General features: G+C 41.3%; 1 protein-coding gene across 3 annotated transcripts in view; it reads right to left on the minus strand.

Moving 5' to 3' along the window:
- CTPS2 (CTP synthase 2) overlaps window positions 1-19,539 on the minus strand; it is a 124,245-nt gene that overhangs the window by 34,323 nt on the left and 70,383 nt on the right. For all 3 annotated transcript variants that reach the window (XM_081080945.1, XM_081080947.1, XM_081080946.1), the window contains one exon: window positions 8,552-8,648. In XM_081080945.1, the coding sequence (XP_080937071.1) occupies window positions 8,552-8,648 (97 nt within the window). The remainder of the gene's footprint in view (window positions 1-8,551; window positions 8,649-19,539) is intronic.

Below are 19,539 nucleotides of genomic sequence, written 5' to 3' on the forward strand. Positions count from 1 at the left end.
ATACATATCTGAAAGGTAAAGAAGCATTTAACAATTGTAAAATGTGTGTTTTGAGAGTTACATTTTAGAGCAGCGGTTCTCAACCTATGGGTCGCGACCCCTTTGGGGGTCGAACGACCCTTTCACAGGGGTCATCTAAGACCATCGGAAAACACATATATAATTACATATTGTTTTTGTGATTAATCACTATGCTTTCATGATGTTCAATTTGTAACCATGAAAATACATCCTGCATATCAGATATTTACATTATAATTCATATAACAGTAGCAACATTACAGTGATGAAGTAGCAACGAAAATAATTTTATGGTTGGGGGTCACCACAACATGAGGAACTGTATGAAAGGGTCGCGGCATTAGGAGGGTTGAGAGAGTGAATGTAATGGTGGGCTGTGGAGCCAAGGCCACGTGTTCCAGTAGAGAATAGAAACTATGTGAGAAAAGTAGTGAGCAGGCCTGTTCTGACCACCCACTGACTGTGAGCCACTTCATGGCCCTCCACTCCTCAGCTGAAAAATAGAGGTTGGATCAAATGACTTCTGAAAGCCCTCTTGGCCTTATTCTGTCACTAAATAGGATATTTAGGCAGCAAGTGGACACGTGGGGAGGTGTCCTTGAACCCTCTTCAGGAGGATAGCAGCCTTTGTGGGTGTGTTTCACTCAGCCTGTGCTTCTTCTGTCTAGATCAGGGTCGAGCAAACCTTGGCAACCCTGAGGCAAAACAGGATTCCCCTAACTCTTTTTGTTCAGCTCTTGGACTGACAATGGTTTTACATTTTCATATGATTGAAAAAATCAAAAGAAGAATATTTCATGCCCAGCTGGTGTAGCTCAATGGTTAAACATCGACCTATGAACCAGGAGGTCATGGTTTGATTCCCGGTCAGGGCACAGCCCTGGGTTGCGGGCTCAATCCCCAGTTGTGGGGCATGTAGGGGGCAGCCAAACAATGATTTTCTCTCATCGTTGATGTTTTTATCTCTCTCTCCCTCTTCCTTCCTCTCTGAAATCAATAAAAATATATTTTAAAAAAAGACTATTTCATGATGCATGAAAATGCCATGAAATTCAAACTTCAGTCCCCATAAATAAAGGTTTATTAAAACACAACCTCGCTCATCCATTTACATATTTACCTGTGGCTACTTTTACACTATAATGGCAGAGTTGAGTAGTGTGACAGAGATCATATGCCCTCACAGCCAAAAATGTTTCCTATCTGGCTCTTTAGAGAAAAAAGTTTACAGATGCCTGGTTTAGGCCATTTAGGTAATAGACTTTGGGCAGATAGATAGCTCCCTTCCCATGTTTAAGTGCTAGTGGAGACTTGAGACATGGGCAGTATACACACAAGTAATTCAATATTTAGGGGGGAAGGAGTTTCTACTTTGTAGCAATGGAAAGAAATGCAAAATAAAGTACAATAACAAAGGGCCTTGGAGAGATCCAAGATGGTGGTGGATTAGGTGGAAGCTACACTAACCTCCTCCCAGGACCACACTCGAATTACAGCTAAATTGTAGAAAAACCATCCTGGATAACCAACTGAAGACTGGCTATAGAGAAGCCTTATGACCAAGGACTTACAGAAGAAGCCACATGGAGATTGGATCCATCACAATGTTAGATCATGAATGGAAGAGAAGAGAAATATCCTGAAAACATTCTAAAAAGTCCATAAATGGGAAGGCGCAGGGGAAAAGAGAGCAGTGAAGCCTAATTCTACCTATGGTGCAAGAGACTCTAAAAACATAGTGCATGTATATTGCCTTTTGGTGTGGATGCTTGAATGACCCAGGTTGACTGAAAGAGACATCAAGGCAGGGTTCGTGCCCTCCACCTTCCTTCTGAGCCCTGTCACTGAGTCTATGACTTTAGGTCCCATAACAGAGCCAAGAGATGCTGTACTTGACTCAGCCACACACATCAAGTAACTGGTCGTGAATTCCGAGAGGGTTTTGTACTGAGAATTCATCTACCAGTTAGCCCCAACTTCTGAGGGCATTCTACAATCCTGAAACCAAGACCCAGGAACTAAGGACTAAGTTGCCTCAGAAATGTATTATAGAACCTGAAATAAAACCAAAGGCTACAAGTTGGAAGGGCACTAGAGATGACATCTGTCACCTGGGCTGAGGACAGTTAGCTTGGGAAGATCCCCATTTAGGTAATTCTATTTCACTCACACAAGTTTTCTTCCTTTGGAGCAATGTTACTGCAGATTGTTCAGCTATTAGCCATTTGCAATTTGGGGTGCCTAAAATCTCAGTAATGGAAGAAGTTTCACTTGGGGGTTAAAATTCCAAACAATTTCCAAGTAACTTTTTTTAAAAATATATTTTATTGATTTTTTACAGAGAGGAAGGGAGAGAGAGAGTTAGAAACATCGATGAGAGAGAAACATCGATCAGCTGCCTCCTGCACATCTCCTACTAGGGATATGCCCGCAACCCAGGCACATGCCCTTGACCGGAATCAAACCTGGGACCCTTCAGTCCGCAGGCCGACGCTCCATCCACTGAGCCAAACCGGTTTCGGCTACAAGTAACTTTTTAAAAAATCAACTAGCCTTAGGCAAGTTGTTGTTTCTTTTAACTGTAAAAAAAACAAGGGAAATGGAGCTTCCTTGTAGGAAAATAATGAGGAGGTTCAGGCCCCCTTGTCCTTTCTCAGAAAGCTTAGGTCTACATCCCATGGCCCCATCTTCTTAAATAGACTCTGCTGTTCCTTACATACAGAAAGCTTGCTGGGTCCTCCCACCAGAACTCTAACAGCACTGTAGGCAAGACTCTTTAAGTTTGAGCATCTAGGCTTTATGAAGAGTGCCAGTTAGGAACAAGAAGTCACATACAACTCATCATCTGATTCTCAGGACTCCCCCCACACACATAATCCCATCCCCTCAGAAAAACAAGATAGGCTGGTTTGGGAGCGAGCAGATCTCTGGGATCTCTCCCACAATATCCTCCCTCCCCATTCAGCTCTGCACCTCTGTTTCAACAATTCCACCCGTGCACACAAAGGAGACATTATTGTGTGGTCTGGAGCTCACAAAATCTTTTGCTGAAGACTAGCTGGAGAGAAGCCTTATAACCAAGGACTTACAGAAGAAGCCACATGGAAACTAGATCCATCACAGTGTTGGATCATGAATGGAAGAGAAGATCATCTTATATTTTCAAAGTTTTAAAAGAGAAAAAAAAACCCAAAACAGTTGTCTTGGTTTTCTGTGTTTTCCCAAATGCACAGGTTTGATTCTGAGTGAGAGATCATGAAAAATTAAAACTCCAGAAATTCTCAATTCAGGGGATTAGAATTGAGTCACCACAATCGATTTGGTACCACAAGCGTATATTGAACACTATCTATGTGCCAAGGGCTACAAATAAAAATCGCATTGAAACAAATTAAATTAGATTATAAATATGAAAGTGGCTTTGTCTTTGGAGGAGTCACTGAGAACTGCCTTTGGCATCAGCACACCTGCGTTCCAAGCTGTGCACAAAGGAGCTTGGGATGTCACTCATCTGAGTGGATTTCCATGCTTCCCCTGGGTAAAGTAGCACACTGAGACTCTCTTTGCAGAGGTAATCGGGGACTTAACCAGGTTGTATGTACATAAATACTAAAAATAGTGAATATTACTATAGGCAAGTGCTTTGCCTGAATTACTTATTTAATCCTCACAACAATCATAACAGCATAAGTAGGCCTATTATTTTATTTAATATTTTATTATTTAGAAGCTAATAAAATGTAATATCTTTCAAAAGCCCTCCCTCGTACAATCCCTCATCCATAAGTGATACTTATGCTGTTTGTCAGCTTATCAGCTGTGTCATTTGTTGTGATTTACTTATGATTCTAATAATGTTCACTTTAGCACCTAAAAAAATGGGGGGGGGGCTTTTTTGTTCTTGCTCATAGAGCAAGAAGAAAAATCATAAGTATACTAGCAAAAAGACCAAGTCTAGAGAAAGCAAGAGCACTACTGTACAGTTCATTATGAACTGGTTCACCTCTTCTTTCAAACCATCCGGCAGAAGTATTAGTCATAAAAGTGTTCATACCCTTTGACCTAACAGTCTGACTCCAAGAAATCTATCCCAAGGAAATAAAAAAATTACATAAACTCTGTGTCAAGATATTCCTTCCCATCAGCATTTTTCTAACAAAATGCAGGAAACAACCTGAAATTTTTAATAGGAAATCAATCAGTAGGTTTCAGTTCCTTAACTTAATTAAAATTTATATGCCCAGCCGACAAGGCTCAGTGGTTGAGCATTAACCTATGAATCAGATGGTCACGGTTTGATTCCCGGTAGGGCACATGACTGGGTTGCGGGCTTGATCCCCAGTGTGGGGTGTGCAGGAGGCAGACAATCCATGATTCTCTCTCATCATTGATGTTTCTGTCTCTCTCCCTCCCCTTTCCTCTCTGAAATCAATAAAAAAATTTTTTTTATATTTTATTGATTTTTTACAGAGAGGAAGGGAGAGAGATAGAGAGTCAGAAACATCGATGAGAGAGAAACATCGACCAGCCGCCTCCTGCACATTCCCCACCGAGGATGTGCCCGCAACCCAGGTACATGCCCTTGACCGGAATCGAACCTGGGACCTTTCAGTCCGCAGGCCGATGCTCTATCCACTGAGCCAAACCGGTTTCGGCAATAAAAAAATTTTAAAAAGTCGTGCTATAATACAAGACTATATAAAAACTAAGCATGATAGATAAAGTTTGGAAAAGACCATGACTACGCAATTAATACTTAAAAGAAGGGTCAGAAATATATAGTTTGAAAAAATGTCAAATACACTATCATTAGTCCTTTTATAAGAAAAGGTTTTTGCAGACCAAGACACCACACACACACACACACACACACACACACACACACACACACACTCTCTCTCTCTCTCTCTCAAAACACATGATGGGAGTGAGCCTCTGGGAACACATTTCCTATAAATAGAACAAATGATGATTAGCAGTACTTTTACCAAATCTCCACTTCAGGAAACTCAGATTCAATTCAACAAGTTGTATACATTAAATATGTATACCTTCTTGTATGTCAATCTTTCCTCAATGAAGTGCTTAAAAAGAAGAAAAATCAGCCCGGCCAGCCTGGCTCAGTGGTTGAGCATCAGCCTATGAACCTGGAAGTCATAGTTCGATTCCCAGTCAGGGCACATGCCCAGGTTGTAGGCTCGATCCCCAGTGTGGGGCGTGCAGGAGGCAGCCGATCAATGATTCTCTCTCATCATTGATGTTTATGTCTCTCTCTCCCTCTCCCTTCCTCTCTGAAAGCAATAAAAACATTTTTTCAAAAAGAAGAAAAATCAAATCCATAGTTTTCATAACCCTTAAGGAACTAACAGATGAGTAAGAAGAAAAGAGGAATTGTTCTTGATGAATATAAAAGGTGGAATCACTCTAGTAATCCAGCCATTGTGTCTATAAATATTTTTAGGCTTTGATCCTATTTTAAAGTATTCTCTTTTACTAAAACAAACAAACAAAATAAAACAAAACAGAAAGATCTCTTTACTTTCCTGTTTTTCCATTTAATCCAGAGCATTGCAAGCCCGGCCTATAAATCAAATATAAATAAAGAATGAAGAGCATCAAAATGCTTTTCATCAAAACAATAAGTCATTGTCACAGGCAATGTAGCCAAATGTATTTTGTTCCTACCATTCTTACAGAAATGTGCTGACTAGGGGGAAAAAAAAGTCTACAAAATAAATGGGCTGACTAGAGAAAAACAAATCCTACAAAAGAAATGTGCCGGCTTGTGAAAAATAGAAATTCTTACAAAAGAAATATGATGACTGGGGGGGGGGGGGGGAACCCATATGACACTAAGGTGCTATATATGCTTTTATATTTTTATGACACTCAATAAAGCCATGCACAGTGGTCCTGTATTTATTTCTTATCTCTGACACAACCTTTTTGGGAGACCTGTGGAAAACCGCACACAGGTGGGAAGGCAAAACTTTATGCCTGCTGGGGACCACGGGTTCATATGCTTATGAAGCATAATTTCAATTTAAGGCAAGCCTGGAAAGAACCCAAATACCAAACAACTGATGAATGAATAAACAGAATGTTTTACGTCCAAACAATGGAATATTATTTAGACATAAAAGGGAATGAAATACTAATACATGCTACAATGTGGATGTACTTTGAAAGTATTATACTAGCCTGGCCAGCGTGGCTTAATGGTTGAACGTCGACCTATGAACCAGGAGGTTACAATTTGATTCCCAGACAGGGCACATGCCCAGGTTGCTGGCTCCATCCCTAGTGTGGGGCATGCAGGAGGCAGCCGATCAATGGTTCTCTCTCATCACTGATGTTTCTCTCTCTCCCTCTCCCTTCCTCTCTGAAATCAATAAAAATATTTTTAAAAGAAAATATTATGCTAAATAAAATAAGTCCAACAAAATACCACACGTCATATGGTTCCATTTATATGAAATGTCCAGAATAGGCAACTATAGAGACAGTTAGTAGATTGATGGTTGCTTAGGACTGGAGGGTTGGTGGTGATAGCTAAAAAGAACAAGGTTTCTTTTTGAGGTGATAAAAATGTTCAAAAATTGACTGTGGTGATAGCTGCACAACTCTGTGAAATCAATAAAAAAAAAACACAGTAAATTGGCCGAAACCGGTTTGACTCAGTGGATAGAGCATCGGCCTGCGGACTGAAGGGTCCCAGGTTCGATTCCGGTCAAGGGCATGTGCCTGGGTTGTGGGCACATCCCCAGTGGGAGGTGTGCAGGAGGCAGCTGATCGATATTTCTCTCTCATCGATGTTTCTAACTCTCTATCTCTCTCCCTTCTTCTCTGTAAAAAGTCAATAAAATATATTTTTAAAAAACACACAAAAAAACCCCACAGTAAATTGTACACTTTTCACAGATGAATTGTATAGTGTGTAAATATCAATGAGGCTGTTTAAAATATTTTTCCAGGCAGGCAAAAGACATTAAGCAACAAGTTTTAGTGTTGTGTTTAAAATTAATAAAAATCATTAACATTAGGTAAAGAAAAACAAATCCTAAATCAGTCTTATTTCTATCAAGACAGATAAAATATTAAAATATATTGAACAAATGCTCTTTTTAAAAGCTTAATACAATTATCACTGAATCTTTTACAAATGCAATTTAAAAACATTAAATGTCTAACTACTTTTGGTCACTTAGGCAATCATTTGAACAAAGCAAAGTGTCAAATGTTTTAAAACATTTGAAAGTCAAAGACGTTGTTAATAGCCACAAAGAGGAAAAATTCTTATATTCTTAAAGAAAAAATCACTTAGAGACAATGATTTCTTATCCAGAGAAAGCAGGGAAAATGTGTACCCTTTAAAACTTTTCCTTTTTCAATTGTATGCTTGCTAGGAAACTTTATATTCCTTACAAGCTATTTATTATCCTTAAAGGAGAAACTCATATTTCTGATCTGATTCTTCTTTGAGTTAAGAAGGCATTTTTCTCAGACATTCTTAAAACTTCACAGGAATGATGCTGGATGCCCCAGATACTGGGCTCCCTCCTCTGTAGACAACCCCGTTAGCACCTTGCACTAAGCCTTTCATCACACTTTCCACTTGTTTTGAGGCCCCGGGAGGGCAGGGCTGGTGTCTATCCCAGTCCTATTATCTGCAGAATCTAGCATGGTGCGTAAGTTACTCAAGATATATTTATTAAAAAAAAAAAAAGATATATTTATTAAGCCCTAGCTTGGCTCAGTGGATAGAGCGTCGGCCTGTAGACTGAAGGGTCCCAGGTTCGATTCCGGCCAAGGGCACATGCCTGGGCTGCGAGCTCGATCCCCAGTAGGGGGCGTGCAGGAGGCAGCTGATCAATGGTTCTCTATCATCATTGATGTTTCCATCTCTCTCTCCTTCTCCCTTCCTCTCTGAAATCAATAAAGAAATATATTTTTTAAAAGATATATTTATTAAATTGAATTAAGTGCTTTCGGGGGTATTGACATTGTTATTCTCATAGAATATGTTAATCTACAGGCAAACTTGCACAGAAATTAGAGTAATCTTATCAGGAGTGGAAGATCAGCAAATATGGCATCATATTTTCCTCTCCCCATGCTGGAGCTACTGAGGGAACAGAGAAATAGACTTCTGAGACATACCTGCTATCATTCTCAAGAAGTTCCTAAATTGGTGGCTAAAGCTAGTCAGACATGAAACAATTAAACAGGGAGTGGGTTTCAACATAATGGAGAGATTCAAAAGAACCAAGTTGGAATCAGGGCTCTCCCAGTAAAAGATCATGTCCAAGAACATGAGTAAATCACAAACAGCCCACTGGACAGGGTATCATGGAGATCAAATGGGAAGGGGCATCCACGTGTGTTCCACCAACCCTTCCAGGGAAAGGAATTGGGAAGCAGGAGGCTAGGGGGAGACAGGTGAGAGGAAGTCTGGAAGGAAAGCGGAGAGGTGGAAGGGGCAAGGCGAATGACACCCAATGTCTTAAAACAAACAATCTGAGAAACTTACTTAATATTGAATTTTCAGTTTTGAAAACAGTTCTTCTTATTCCCAGTCTCATTGTTCCTCCCAAATTGCCAGGGTTGTGTTCCGGCATATCAATCACCTTAGAAAACAAAACAAGTCTGGTTTTGTCATCTTGTAAAAATGTAATTGCCCAAATTTCAAGTTTTACTTCTAGAGTCATGATCATTGAGTGAGGATCTTCCCTAAACAGTAAAATCTGATATATCTTCCAATTCTCTTATTCAAATACATCCCTACTTTATACAGGCCTTACAGTATGTTTCCTTTCCATGTCTGCTTCTCATCTTTCATTCAAATCACTAGTAAAAAATGTATAAGGGGTGTCTTTATGACCTTCCTCCCATCATTACTCGACCTGTCAGCTCTGGGCAATGTTCACACTTCAAGTTCTAGATGTCTGGGGCCTCATAACATGGTATTCACTCTCTCCCATAATAACCTCCCTCTCCCACTGCCCACTAAAGATTTTCCATAAGCAGATCTGTCAATCTCTGTGGAAATGTATACCGAAAGTATTTATTTGTAGAAACCATTAGAACAGCAGTTCTCAACCTGTGGGTCGCAACCCCTTTGGGGGTCAAACGACCCTTTCAAAGGGGTCGCCTAAGACCATCGGAAAACACATATATAATTACATATTGTTTTTGTGATTCATCACTATGCTTTCATTATGTTCAATTTGTAACAATGAAATTGGGGGTCACCACAACATGAGGAACTGTATTAAAGGGCCGTGGCATTAGGAAGGTTGAGAACCACTGCATTAGAAGGAGGTAATTCTGGCACACTGTAAAGGTCAGACATCTAAGTGCCACCCTGGATGTCTCCCTCTTCCTCATCCCTCATATCCTATATGTCCAATCCTATCTATTTCCCCCTCCAGACTTCCTACATTCATTCACAGCTCCAATCACCATTCAAACCACAGCCCCTCACCCAAGCTACAGCCAGAGCTTACTGACTGGCTGCCGCATATCCACATGGTCCTCATCCTCCCTGTACACCACAGGCAGAGTAGATGTGGTTTTTCTCCTGCTTGAAATCCTTGACTGCATGGTATCAGCCCAGCCTAGTCCTCCAGCCTCACCTACCATGACTTTCCACACATACTCTGAGCTCTGATCAACATGGCCTTCTTTCAGTTCCTCCTGTTTCCTGTGCCCAGAACATCTTCTCCCACTCCTCTACCCTCTTTTCCTAAATCACACCCCCCTTAACCTTGAGATGTTAGCTCAACTCTACAATACTACTGCCCCAGTGTACGGATTGGTGCACATTGAAATTAATTAGAAATGGCCGGTAGAGCGGGACTGGGCGAGATGGGCCGGACACACCCTGGAACCAACCCCCCATGGCCCCTCCCCGGCCGGCTGCACCTGTGGCACTGCAGCTCGAAGGTTGTCTGCAGAATGAGTGGGGTCCCTCTGGCAGGTGGGTTCCCTCGGCCTGGCCTGCAGGGATGGGGCTAAAACTGGCTCTCCGACATCTCCCAAGGGGTCCCAGATTGCGAGAGGGCAATTCTCGGATGACACAGCCCAGAATTGGGCTCTCTCCTCTCTGGTTCAGGGGTGCATCACCCGAGAACCACTACTGACAATTCACGGCAGCTCGGCAGCTCCCGCATTGAGCTCCTGCCCCCTGGTGGTCAGTGCATGTCATAGCTACTGGTCGGACGGTCAGACAGTCGCTCAGCCTTTTGTATATATAGATGAGCTTCTACAGGCAGTGATATTCCTGGACACCACAGTCTAGTCAGGGTGATATTCCTGGACACCACAGTCTAGTCAGGGTCCTCTCTCTAGGCCTGCCCCATCACCGCACATCCGTCAGTTGGTTGTCTGTAGAGTACTCTGTGTGCTAGACTGTAAATCTTTGAGAGTTGCAGCATGCTGCTTTTACTTACCATTGTGTTCCTAGCCCCTGGTATATATGGAACTGGTATATAGTATGAACTGAATGAATGAATGAACAAACTCAAACTAAATCATTTCAGATTTATTTTTACAATTATTTCACAGAAATTCATAAACATGTGATTTTTATGACAATCCCGATCTCATTATCATTGCTGTCTTCTCAGTTCTGTTCACTACAATCTCATGGTTTTGTTACTTCCATTTTTTTTATGTTGTTAGACTACAGTTGGGTGAGTTAATTTTTTCTAGTGAAATTGTTCAGGCTTCCCTCTCATAAAAACCTTTCTTTCTGGTGTTTTCCCCCCCATACCCTAACTACCACATATTGCTCTATAGAAAGTGTTGGCAACTGGAATTGCCGAGATAAAAATTTTCCAAGAACTTGTCTGATCTTATCAATGCCCCAGAAGAATTTTCCGAACCCTGTGTCCCAAGTATGCTCTAAAGTCACAGAGGAGAAGGGGCGGAGAAAAAACTTGATTACACCTCCTGCTGAATGGAGTGCTCAGTTCTGAAGTGCTCTTGGCCTTGGCATCTCTTTCCTATCCTCTCTGGTTGATTAATTATGCCTAGATTAAGTATCACTGAAGTGAGGTGACAGAGGGCATGAGCTTCCAATTTGCAAGCGCCCGGCCCCTTATGTGTTTTCTAGAAAAGGGCAGATAAGACTGCCACAGACTTGTAAGAAGTCCTAAGTTTATTCACAGCCCCAGTTTCCACTTATGTTTGAGACAACTTGAATGAGCTAGGAAGACCTCAGCAATAAGCTCCTACTAGATTCTTCTTTTAAGTGTACCGTGATTTTTCAGCCCGCTCTTACTTATTGCACTAGGTCCATCTACTCAGAAAGAGTCTTTTGATGTAGTTTGCTCACTTATTGGCACAGCTAGCATTCAAGAAATGTTCTCATATGAACCACTGAGAATAGACTCAAATGACTCAGGAAGCCTGACTTACTGCTTACTTGGGATGAGCTTGACAAGCACCTCAAGACCAGAAAACATTTCCAAAATAAAAGTGGGGCAGGGGAGAGAAGGAAAATGCAGTGACTAAGGCTGTCCAAGGACATTAAATACTCCTCCAACATAGGGGAAAGTCTGGAAATTCCTAACAGCAATATGAGAATGTTATTTAGAAACATTGAGGTAGATATCAGAAGAAACAGCTGGAAAAGTTGAGGGTGGTAGAGAGGAGGTGAAGATTGCTGAATTGTTCCATTAAAGGCCTTTTGGAACTGTTGGCTTTTAATGAAAAAACAAATGTAAGGCCCAAATAGTGAAATGTATTATTTAGGCCTTCCACCAGGGTATTAGTTCACATTATCCCTACTGTTTTCAGAAGCAAGAAATACAACCTTCTCCTGAAATGATAGCACAGAAAGAAATCCTAAGGTGTAACAGCTACAGAGAGCCTTCGATTAGAACATGCTAGCACAGAAACCAGTGACAAAGACGAAGAAAATGTTGGAGAAAAGATGGGGAAGTAGATGGGAGTAGCATTCCAACTCTAATGATGCCCTGAATGTCAGTGAAAGGAGAGCAACAGAGCAAGAACTGGCAGGAGAGTTGCCACGCTCTCTGGCCTGGCTTAGGAGGCCTCATCCGGGGAGGCCCATCACATAGGCAGTCAGAGAACATCCAGGCCAGGCACAAGCTGGTGGAATCCAAACACTCAGGAAAGGTGAGGTTCAAGAAGATAGAGAACAGTGCATGTCTGGCCAAGCCTGCCCCAGCCAGCTGCCTTGCAGAATAAGCAGGCAATCCTGCAAGCTCTAAAGATGATAATATGACAGCCTCGTGGGTTATAAGCAACCTGATTGAACAACAAAATTAAGGAAAACATCTTTGTTCCTGGCATTCCTTCCATTAAAAGCCTGAAAGATTGGAGAATATCAGTTTCAAAACATTTTTATCATTACTGAGGTGGTGAAAGAAAAGGACCTCAAATATGCTTTAGTTTTAATCCCAACATTTCCATAATTCCCTAAATCTTGCATCTAAGGAAAAAAAATGCCTCTTCCATTGCAAAAGGATTGCCTCAGCCTGCCTGAATAAACACAGGCCGTCATCTGATCCCCACTACAGACCTGTCCTTTCTTGGAACTGAGTTATATAGCATAAGAAAAAAATAAAAAAGGATCAATAAGTAACGAATATTGGTGGTGATAAAGGAGATGTAAAAGCACCACTTAAGGATAAATAAGCACTAATTAACCTTTACCAAAGTTTCTGCAGCCCATAATAAAAGTGTAATGGGTTCAAGACTTCATGAGTCCTTGGCACCTTAAACAATAGTCTAGGAAAGTTAGGTTCTCTTATCAAAGAAGACATTCCTAAATGGCAGTAGGTGAAGAAGCATAACCCTTCTGACAGAGCCGTGGTAAGGATGATTTCCCCCATATCCCTTGCCTTTGGACATTTCATTTGGAGGCACTGGGGAAAGCCTACCCCACCCCCAACAAACCATTTCCAGTCTCTTAGACAACACATACAGTGATTCTCTCGAAATTTCTAGTATATTCCTTTACGAAAATTCCCCAAACCTTTCTTACTGTCCATTAGTTTTTCTGTTCATTTTTTAAGCCTGCTTCTAATTTTGATTCTCTGAGTCATAGTCAAGTTGAGCATAAAGTGTAAACCAATTTTATATCAATATTATATCAATATTAATTTGCATTGCTGCAAATTAAAGCTAAACTCTCCCATGTGGCACTCAGACTCCACCTCATTCAGGAACCATCTAGCTCTGCTCTCCTCATACATTCTCTCTGTTTTCTTAAAAAAAATTTTTCAATTCCAGTCAATATTATTTTGTATTAGTTCCAGGTGTAGAGCATCATGGTTAGACCAGCCGTGGGCAAACTACGGCCCGCGGGCCGGAGCCGGCCCGTTAGAAATGAATAAAACTATTGAAAAAAAAGACGGTACCCTTTTATGTAATGATGTTTACTTTGAATTTATATTAGTTCACACAAACACTCCATCCATGCTTTTGTTCCGGCCCTCCGGTCCAGTTTAAGAACCCATTGTGGCCCTCGAGTCAAAAAGTTTGCCCACCCCTGGGTTAGACAATCATGTACTTTACACAGTGTTCCCCCTGATATTTCCAGTGCCCATCTAGCGGTCCCCACCTATTCTAACCTGTGGTGTCTACCTCAAGCAACCAAGGCCATTGCCGATGGCCCCTCTGCTCCCCTCCCCACAACTCCACTACATACATATCACCTCTCCACTACTTTTCCTACGATGTCTTTTCCCTACCATTGCACAAGGGCTCATGTGTCAGGGGCACCCTCTAGTTCTTATTGCCCCATAAGTAATACCATTGTTATGCTCACCCTACCAAATAAATAACCTATAGACTTTTCATTCATTTGCAATTAGTCTTTCTGGTAGGTTGAATAATGGGCTCCCAAAGATGTCCAACTCTTAGTCATAGGACCTGTGAAAATGTTACCTTATGTGGTAAAAGGGACTTTGCTGATATGATTAAATTAAGGCTCTTGAGATGGGAAGGATTACCCTGGTTTTCTGGATGGGCTCAAAGTCACCACAGGGTTTTTATAAGAGTGAGGCAAGAGGATCAGAGTCAGAGATGAAGATGTAACAATAAAGTAGAGGTGTGTGTATGAGAGAGAGAGAGAGAGAGAGAGAGAGAGAGAGAGAGAGAGAGAGAGAGAGAGAGAAGAGGCCACCCTGCTGGCTTTGAAGATGGAGGAAGGGGCCACAAGCCAAAGAATGCAGGCAGCCTCTAGAACAGTGATGGCGAACCTTTTTGAGCTCGGCATGTCAGCATTTTGAAAAACCCTAACTTAACTCTGGTGCCGTGTCACATATAGAAATTTTTTGATATTTGCAACCATAGTAAAACAAAGACTTACATTTTTGATATTTATTTTGTATATTTAAATGCCATTTAACAAAGAAAAATCAACCAGAAAAATGAGTTCGCGTGTCACTTCTGACACGTGTGTCATAGGTTCGCCATCACTGCTCCAAACGCTGGAAAAAGCAAAGAAACGGATTCTCCCCTAAAGCCTCCAGAAGGAACAAAGCCCTGTCGACCCACTTTATATTACTGAGCTCCAGGACTTTAAGAAAATTTGCCTTGTTTTAAGCCACTAAGTTTGTAGTAATTTGTTACAGCAACGATAGGAAATGGATAGTCCGTTATATACTTTAACCTCCTTCATCCTTTCATTTATGTACCTCCTCTCATAAAGTGTGGGCTCATCTTCTTGTATGTCTCCAACAGAGTTCAGCACAGTCTCAGATTCTGATCAAGTGCTCCATAATGAGATCTCCCTGGATTTTCATCTAAAACTAACAGAGGAGACTGAGGCACTGGTCAGTGGGCCTAAGAGCAGTGGAAGGGTCTCTGAGACACTGAATTATCCCAAGAGGCAGATGGTCACTTCAGTCCACAGGAGCCCCAGTGCCCAAGCCCACCTCCCACCTGATGCAGGACTGTTACTTCCCTTTCTGTCTTCCCAGCCTGCAGCATTGAGGAGCAGCATAAGGATGGAATCTACAATGGTGAAAGTACTAAGCAAGCTATAAATATGTATATATTTTTACAGCCTTTTAAACTTCCTTTTCCACCAATAAAAAAAGGTCTCTTTTACTTCCATCAGAAGAATGTGCTTATACCTTCAGGTGTGACCATACATTTAAGTCTAAGTCCTACCTCTGGGCCTCATGCTAACATTGACCAGCTCTCCTCACAGAAGTCCTCCACTTGGGAGGGGCAGTTGGAATGGTGGCTGAGGGTGAAGGCCAGGCCTGGACTCGAATCCAAGACTACCAATCCCCAGTAATGTGACCTCGAAGAGGTCCTTGAATGTCTCCGTAGAGGGGTGCTATGAGGATTTCTCAAGCTAATAGGTCAGATGTTGGGGCAGTACACACTCCATGGTAAAAATCACACCTCAGCCCCACCAATGTGGCTCAGTGGTTGAGTGTCACCTATGAACGAGGAGGTCATAGTTCAATTTCCAGCAGGGTGCGTGCCCAGGTTGCGGGCTCGATCCCTGGTGGGGGACATACGGGAGGCAGCCGATCGATAATTCTTTCTCATTATTGATGTTTCTGTCTCTCTCCCTCTCCCTTCTTCTCTGAAATCAATAAAAATATATCTTTAAAAAATCAGACCTCAGTAAGTATGGACTATGATGAAGAGGCTTCTGGGAGCTCAGCCCCCAGGGCAGCACAGGCAGGCCCCCAAATCAGTGAGCCTCACAGCCCAGGCAAAGGCTGGACATGAAAAAGAAGGTAAGCTCTGTCGTAGGGTACAGGGAAGGCAGGCAAGGGGAGGGGTGCTCCCCTTCAGGGGCAGCTGCACTTTAGTCGGGGTCTTTCCTAAACCTCAGGATCAAAGACAGCACAAACCCACAGATAGCATTTCACACCCATTGGTTTTGCAGGGCCCAGATAGTGACTCTGTACCATCTTCCCAAAGGTGTGTCTCTAGGCACTGCCTACTCTGGACTTGGAGTTGAATAACATATCTGTGGAAGCCTGTGGTACCAGGAGCTTTTAAAATAAGTTACTCTTGGTTTTCCCAGGAAAAACTTAAGTCTGTCCAAAGATCAAGCAATTGAACAGTGAGGTGTTAAATAACCTTTGACTCTCCATTTTTCCATTACCAATCTTGTGCCTGTCACTTTTTCCCCTTCTCTGGTTTCAAAATGCACTCTTTTGAACACACCCTATATTTATCACCCGTCTCCATATATTTTTAGTTAATGTTTCATGACAATATCTATTGGTGGATTTTGTTTCCCAATGCAGGTTTACCCTCACACCTGAGTCTACAGGTAAAAGGAAAAATAAGAGATGAGAGCTGTGACTGGCAGAAGGAAGCAAGTGAAAATTTAAGAAGACTCTCGGTTAGCATTTACTACAAGCCTAACTTCTGACAACAAGCAGCCATAGGCCTGTTTTAATTAGAGGTCTTCCCTTGAAATTAGAGTTTTGTATCCTAAAACACTATTAACCAATACTGTTCTGTTTTTCTTAGAGTTAATTTTATATGTACACATGTCATTACACAATATATGCCATGTTTTTATATATAACATGTTATCTGTCATGTAACATATAGTTATTAAAATCATATAGTTATATATCATAGTTATTAAGATCACATATAGTTATTAAAGTCATTTCTTCAAATATAGACTCAAGAAATATAACAACTGCCATGTTGATTTTAGCTCACAAGTGGTAAACTGAGAGAACAGATGATATAAGATGCTATTTCAACAACTGGGGGGATTAAAATATGGACTGTAATAATGGCATTGTGGTTGTGTAGGACAATCAATGTCCTTGTCTTAGAAGATGCTCAGGCATTTCAGTGGGGAAGTGTCAGAATGTCTGTAACTAATTCTCAAATGGTTCCAGTTTGGGGGGTGGGGGGGGGCGTGGCGGGTGTCCATACATAGAAAGAAAAAGCAAATGTGGAAATGTTAGTGATTAGTAAATCTGAGTGAAAGGTGGGTTCATTGACTACTTCTGCAAATTTTCTATAGATTTTAATTTTTTAAAGGTCTTAGAGGAAAAGGATATTTCTTGTTATGATTGTTCAACAAAAGCTTACTTCCTCCCAGGTAAAACAAAGCATAAATCTAAAAAAACACCAAAAATTCTCTACTATCTTGATTAAAATACATTACCAAAATCAGGATATTTTTGTGTAAAATTTTACAACTAAAAACAAAGTGCCTATCTGTAACCAAAGAAGAGTGTTAATACATGGTCAGTACTATTGCATACCAAAGTCAAATAATCTGTAATGAAAGCAAGAATAACACATACAAGACAGCAAAGGTACATGGAATGGGAAATGCACAGGGTTGGCAGGAAACTTTTAAGGAACTCCGTAAGATTTCACATTTGTTCTCCAAGGTAAATAAGTTCCTAGAATCTTGGAACTAAAAAGCATCAAAGAGAAATACAGTCCAATAGTTCAAGCCTCAATTCATAGGTAATATAATAAAGGATCAGAGAAAATTATATAAATGTGTAAGTTTTTAAAAGCTGTAAGTGGGCCCTGACGGGTTTGGCTCAGTGGATAGAGCGTTGGCCTACAGACTGAAGGGTGCCAGGTTTGATTCTGGTCAAGGGCATGTACCTTGGTTGCGGGCACATCCCCAGTGGGGGGTGTGCAGGAGGCAGCTGATCGATGTTTCTCTCTCATCGATGTTTCTAACTCTGTATCCCTCTCCCTTCCTCTTTGTAAAAAAAATCAATAAAAATATTTTTTAAAAAATAAAATAAAAGCTGTAAGCACTTTTAAAGTTGATCTCGAACCCCTTCTTGTGAGTTGCAATCAGTAGTAGATCAATGTCCCCTGGAAATGTCCTAGTTCTTTCATGTAACTGTTTCCAAAAGAAATAAATGCAGTCTCTGATTTTAAATCCTGGCAGTTCCAAAAGTTTGAAATATTTCCAGTTGAATAAAGTAAGTCAAGTGTTTTCACCAGTTTCTAGAATGATTAACAAAATATATTTGGTGAGGAAAGGGGTCATAAATAAAAAGCAGATACGGGAACAACAAATTAAAAAGTTGAAAAATGACCATGGCCCTTGGTAATCTTGCTTTGGCAAATAAAACAAAAAATTATTGTGTATATTCTCCCCCACTTCTTGAACCTAACAGCATCAGAGCAGGTGAGCAACTAGGCACTGGCGCCACACAAAGCCCTTGGGCTAACTGCTGGCTTCTCCTGGAATTGAGCTTCCACTTTTTGCATTTTAAAGCTCTCACTCAAGGTTTTATTCGAAAACTGTTTAAAGTGTCTTTTTTAAAATATATTTTTATTTATTTCAGAGAAATAGGGAAAGGGAAAGGGAGAGAGATATGGAAACATCAATGATAAGAGAGAATAATGGATTGGCTGCCTCCTGCACGCCCCCTACTGGGGATCAAGTCTGCAACCCAGGCACATGCCCTTGACCAGAATCGAACCCAGAACCCTTTGGCCTATAGGCTGATGCTCTATCCACTGAGCCAAACCAGCTAGGGCTTTAAAGTGTCTTTTGTTTGTTAAAAGGCTTTGCTTGTTTGTCTGCGAGTACTCGATTTGGCACGGCAGCCTGATTTCTTCTTCAGGATCAGGTTATCTTTGGAGACTAGCTGGCTTTGGTTCAATCTCCTTTGAAACGGGCTATTTCTACTGAAATTAGCTTCTGGTTGGGTATTAGACCAGACTGTCTCATTAAAAAAGTGCCGCTCAGCCTACATATAGGCAGGCTCTCCAGAAAGCAGGTTGTTTCCCCAAACAGGCTTTTTAAACTTTAGGCCTGATCCTTCTATGATCAGACTGTTCTAGAGTGAGGCTGGCTGATTTCTACCGTTAAGGTAATTTGAGCTGTTGTAGACTGCTTTGGGCCCTTTGCTCTAGTCTAGAGAAAAGTCTCTGAAAAATGGGATCTCAGTTATTTAATATTTAACACGATCCCTCCTGCAGGGACTCTAACACTTTTTATGCACATATTTAACTAATGGACAGATTTGACCAATGGTAATTCAGAAAAATCAGTGGCCACTGTGGGGAACTTATGAGATTCCCAAACTTCATTTTCTTATCAGCGAATTGGACAATAACAGCACTAAAACTGGCAAAGCTAAAGGGAATGCCTATTGTGAATGGTGTGTTGAGACTTCCAAATGAGATCAAGAATCTGAAGTTGCCTCTTTGCAAAATAAAGTTTTAGAATTAACAGAGGCAACTGAATTTTTAAAGAGAGAAAAATGGCTTCCCACATGCTCTTCATCTACATGGCTGTCTTGCCATTCCCCTCTACTCCACTGTCTCAGGACCCATCTCCAGGTACCCTATTCCCTTTTTTTTTTTTTTTTTTAATAAAAATCCTCCAATTTGGCCAAACCGGTTTGGCTCAGTGGATAGAGCGTCGGCCTGCGGACTGAAGGGTCCCAGGTTCGATTCCGGTCAAGGGCATGTACCTTGGTTGCGGGCACATCCCCAGTAGGGGGCGTGCAGGAGGCCGCTGATCGATCGCTCTCATCGATGTTTCTAATTCTCTATCCC

The sequence above is a fragment of the Myotis nattereri genome, assembly GCF_964212035.1.
Source record: "Myotis nattereri genome assembly, chromosome: X".
In the NCBI taxonomy this organism is placed as follows: domain Eukaryota; kingdom Metazoa; phylum Chordata; class Mammalia; order Chiroptera; family Vespertilionidae; genus Myotis; species Myotis nattereri.